Source organism: Montipora capricornis, chromosome 12 (genome assembly GCF_036669925.1).
Source record: "Montipora capricornis isolate CH-2021 chromosome 12, ASM3666992v2, whole genome shotgun sequence".
Taxonomy (NCBI): Eukaryota; Metazoa; Cnidaria; class Anthozoa; order Scleractinia; family Acroporidae; genus Montipora; species Montipora capricornis.
The window spans coordinates 41,960,945-41,965,944 of record NC_090894.1 but is presented as its reverse complement, the minus strand read 5'-3'; the positions used below and the strand labels follow the sequence as shown (position 1 = coordinate 41,965,944).

The 5,000-nt window shown below is 38.9% G+C and overlaps 2 protein-coding genes across 4 annotated transcripts in view; one reads left to right on the top strand and one right to left on the bottom strand.

Moving 5' to 3' along the window:
* Window positions 1-1,684: 1,684 nt before the first annotated feature.
* LOC138026918 (XK-related protein 6-like) overlaps window positions 1,685-5,000 on the bottom strand; it is a 13,584-nt gene continuing 10,268 nt past the window's right edge. For all 3 annotated transcript variants that reach the window (XM_068874375.1, XM_068874376.1, XM_068874377.1), the window contains exons 3-4: window positions 4,618-4,777; window positions 1,685-3,077 (exon numbers count right to left, since the gene is read on the bottom strand). In XM_068874375.1, the coding sequence (XP_068730476.1) occupies window positions 2,373-3,077; window positions 4,618-4,777 (865 nt within the window). In that variant the 3' untranslated portion in view covers window positions 1,685-2,372. The remainder of the gene's footprint in view (window positions 3,078-4,617; window positions 4,778-5,000) is intronic.
* Window positions 4,882-5,000, top strand: part of LOC138027475 (uncharacterized) — a 1,778-nt gene continuing 1,659 nt past the window's right edge. The window contains exon 1 of the mRNA XM_068875027.1: window positions 4,882-4,885. Coding sequence (XP_068731128.1) covers window positions 4,882-4,885 — 4 coding nt within the window. The remainder of the gene's footprint in view (window positions 4,886-5,000) is intronic.

Sequence of the window (5,000 nt, the reverse complement as noted above, 5' to 3'; positions counted from 1 at the left end):
TGTAGGGAGAGGAGAGGAAATGGTAACCGGTCGAAATATATCTAAACAGGGGCACCCGACGTCAATTTTCGGGAAATATCTGTTCGGAAGACAATTTGAGATCTAGAATTTTCGGAACATTTGTTGTAAAAGGTCTTGCTTGCCTGCTTCTCCTAGGATTTTCGAACATCTGAAAAATAGTATAATTGCCCATTTTTAACGGATTCTTACCCAAAAAAGGTCACCTAGAATTTTCGGGAGCCTTTTTTCTGGCTGAAGTTTTCGAAAAGGTAAGTTTTGATCCCTATAATTTTCGGATCACTAGACTTTCAGCTAGGAAATCCGAACAGATAAAAAAATTTTAGGGGATAAAAATATGCCTATATCTACCGTTTAAATACTAAAATACGTTTAAAAATGCAATGTTTCAGTGGTTTTCAACTATGTTCTCGTTGGGTGCCCCTGTCTAAAGATATATTTCTAGGAAATATAAGCTGTAAACTGAATACTGTAAACTCAGTATTCAGTAAACTGAATACAGGAAATATAGGAAATACAGGAAATATAGGAAATATATCTAAAGAAGGTTGGTTTGGCCAGCCGAAATATAGTACACCACTAAAATCAAATCTACGTTGTATCGGCTCTTGCTCAAAGTAATTAATTACTCAACTTGTGATTTATACGCCGATCAGATCAAGCCACTGATCCAACGTACACCGACAGGAAGATTGTCCACGGTTGCTTGCTTCAAAACTCTTCCATATTAACCCTCTGAGTCAAACCATTCCCATACGCGTATCTTTCTGTTTTTCAAATGCACCTCGATGGGGAACTTTTGTGGGTGCTTTCACAATGACGTCATCAAATTCTAACATCAAAATCGCAGGGTGTTTTGAATTTTCATCTATAGTTGGTTGAAGATGACCTAGAAATAAATCTTTTTTTCAAGTTTTCAGTTCCAGAACGTCTTTCGTTTCGAAAATACAGCATTTTTAATTTTCTAACTGTCAGCTTGCGTGACACTATGATACAAAGTTATTTGGTTGGAAAAATGTCTATGCCTATGAATCTCAGCAATCTGAGCGTTTCAAGTACATTAGGAGGTGTGTTCATACACAATTATTTTATTTCATGAGCACTTTCATCGCTTAAGGAGTTCCAGATCATCGTGTTGATTTCTGGCTGCCATGTTGGTGCACCACTGTTGTGCATCAACATGGCGGCTCCATACAAAACTATAAAGTTGCGTGAAACGCTTTGACAAATTACTCAGAAGTGATGTACTGCACAGACCTGAGAATTGGTGAGGTGATTTATGAATTCGTCTCCTACAACATTCCAAGTTTTTGGCTTATTTCATTGAACGGTTTCGATCTTATTGTTTTGTTGCGTGACAATGAAAACGATCTATAGCCAGTCATAAGAGACCTATGTTCAACCATTTCCTACGTCACATACGTATGTGACGTATGTGAACCACCTCACGTATGTTCTCTCTCAGTCGCATACGTCACATACGTCAAAATGGGTAGTTCTAAAAAAAGAAAGATACAGGAAAGAGTTGACTCAAGCGTACAATTCAGATGGATGGCTCCTGGCAAGACTGGATTCCTCTTTGGAGCTTCCGAGATTTGAAGATTGTTCTGAAAGTTGCTACGAAAAATGAACAATAACTGAACAATAATTTATCAAACGCTTGAAATAGTTTTCACTTTTCAAACACCGTTTATTTTATAATAAAACGAAATTTCATTGCCAACTATTTTCGATATATCAAGGAAAATATCCAAGTTAGGGAATTCGGAATCTCGAGAACAAAGTTTAAAACTGGCACCCAGATTAATTTGAATACTCAGGCCCCGTCCACAATAATGTGTTTTCGAAAACCTCCATTTATACATGACTGTCCACAATAAAACGATCGAAAACGGACGTTTTCGAAAACGATGTTTCCAAAAACGCTTTTGAAAACTGAGGTTTATCGTTGTAGGGTGGACGGCGAAAACAGAAGTTTTCGTATTTGCGTGACGTCATAATCTTATGCAGCAGCATGCCTCACTTTCCCGCCTACCAAGACGAAAACAAAGCCTGATAACAAAAACGCATCTTTAGATCTCCGTTCTCAGTCTCTAGTGTGGACGGCCGAATACGATGTGAAAACGCCAGAGTGTACGCAAATCTTTTTATCCGTTTTCAGTGATCCGGAGGTTTTTGAAAACGGAGGTTTTCGAACAAGCATATTAGTGTGGACAGGCCCTGAGTTAAAATTTCAAAACTACTGGTCACGCGTGACATAGCTTGACTGTAAAGGGAAGCTAGTTTATTGGTGTCTGTTCAGTGGCCAATCATTGTGCAGGATACTAGACTTCTTACCTTTCAAAGCCACTATTTCAAACGTTACTTTCAAACGAAATAGATCCACCTTCGATTTCCTCGGTTGCGTCTTTTTTGGCATCTTTATGCGTATTTCCAGTTATAGATGGATGAAAAAAGCCATAATATAAGAACACGCAAACTAAACCGAGGAAAAACCCTCCCCACGATATCGCTAACATAGCGATTTTGAATTCCTTATCAAATTTGGAATAGAAATACCACGTCAGAGTTAAGACTGAATTTTCAACAAAGATCGCGATGTAATGGGGAATTCCCCAATTTCCAGTGTCTTTGCCCTCCAAAGGAAAGAAGCAAAATATGTTAATGCAACTGAAAGCGCATCTAAATAATATGTCTCTACGAGATCCGTGAGTGAAGAAGTTATCTGTTTGAGAACCTGTTAGGAAAAATGAAAATACGACGTGGACTCCAACAACTATGAATACTAGTTCTTTAAACTCGTTTGCGAAAAGGACAAGGGCTAGTAACCTTGCAACTAACATGAACAAGCGCCAGAAAAAATGGAGGAGAGATGCCAAAGTAAACAACTTCAATAAGGCGCTGTCTTTGTTTGAAAGGCGAATTTGAATGGCGAAATTCAACAGACTGTAGGAAAAAAGAAACAGAGACTTGATGGTGTTTATTCCCACGAATACATCAGAAGATGAGTTCCAGTCAAAGGAGCCTTTTTGCAGAAGAATATAGGACTGAAGCGCAACCTGTGAAGAAGAAACAGACTTATCAGTGATGCAATAGTTAAACAAGCGGGGGACTGGGTACAAATGTTCATATTAGGAAGGGGGAGGGAGGAGAGGGAGGCAGGCCATGTCGGTTATCGCTGTCTCGAATTTTGTTAGCGTTGACGAGTGTTGATATGTGATACTGAAAAAATGGGTGAAGATGACTTTTGTTGTTTCCCTGGTTGTTGTAACAACTGAAAATGAAAAGGAACCCTGAACTCAGTTTTATTCGAATTCCCAAAGAAAATAGACGCAGAGAAGCGAGGTTAAACAGGATTCAACGAGAAAGCTTCTTTCTTGTGTTCATTCCATTTTTTCGGTGGGGAAAAATAAGATCAAGCAATTTTTAGAACAGAATTATTGCCACTTTTTTTCTTTAGGAGCGTAGAAGAGACACTTGGGTGATGTTCATTCACTTTACTGCCTGCATTGCAGACAAGTCAAGAAGACCTCTAAAAGGGGACATTCTAACGTATGTCAAATTGACTTGGCGCAGAAATCAAGGGTGTCAATGGGATTAACCGTGAGCCGTGAAACGTCGAAAAATGTTAACCTTTATGCGTGAAAATGATAAAAAAATAACCGTTAGCCATGATAAAAGTTAAGAGTATTTAGCGTGATTATGAAAAGTGGGATACGTAGCTTTTTTTTGAAATATTTAGAGTCTTAAGAAATCTCAGAGTACTCGATACCGTTTGAACCAACACGTTCTTGCCCATGAGTTCGTGATTATCCTGAATTGTTAATTTGCTTGGAATTCACTATGGTCGTGAGTTTTGGACACTGTGTCCCAGGACTTTTGGTAGCAGAGAAAATAGGGAAAGAACGAATCATATCCGTGGACTGGATTTGAACCGGAGTTTCTATTCTATAGAAACCGCTTCTTTCCACTTTACCACTCAAGATCAAGACACCGCCTTTCTTAAAAAAAAAGGCATTTATTTAAGTCTACCATAGAACATGTCTGCTGAGGTGTAATTAGGCCTAAGCTAGATTAATGATTTAGGCCTAAGCTTTGATTTTAAAATGCTTAGCTTTGTCGTGAAGTTTGGGAACCGACCTTTTGAAGTGTTTAATGTTGTTTGTTGGCGAGTGATAACACAGGATTATGATTCAAACAGTGTTTAAAATATTGTCCCTGAGCAGCTAGCGGTGTTGTCGTCGAACATTCCCAGGTTCGAGTCCTGTCCATGCACTTCGGTTGTCTTTTCAAACAAACATGTCCATTTCCCATAATTCAGATCAGGCTTTCAGTCTTCTAAATTCAGGATATTAGTAAATTCAAAGCAAATTAACAATTTAGGATAATCGTTAATTCAAGGGCAGGAACTAGTTGATTTTACCCCTTTGCTCTCCGCTTCCAGGGTCTCTCTTCTTGCTTTTCTCTCTTCCGGACTCCCTCGCTCCAAAGGAAGGGAAGAAGGGAGATCCTGGGAACAGTATTTCTACTGAGACCATACTAGTAACTAACACAAGGACAAGGTTACCTTGGTTACCAAGGTTACCAGTACAAGGTTACCTGTGGCGCCTCTTCAGTAAACGCTTCTACAACACTCAATATACTCATCCGATACGACTGAGAAATATGCAGGCGATACCGCTGAATGTTTTCTGGCTTTTCCTGATCATTTTGTTCGATTCCTCGTATTATAAGCACAGTTCTGAAAGTCTGAAAGCATCTAAAAGTGAACAAGAGATAAAGAATTACTTTAAACCAAATTAACGAGGAGTCGCGATCTCACGGATCCAAAGCTGAAAGGGCAAACGTGCAAAGATATTGTAAATGAGTAGGTTGTAATCGTTTTTTGTCACTTTTCATTTTCAGACGCGCAGGGATTTTATGTGCTAGTGGCAACCTGCGACACAGGACATAATTTATTTAAGTGGAAATATATACTTGCA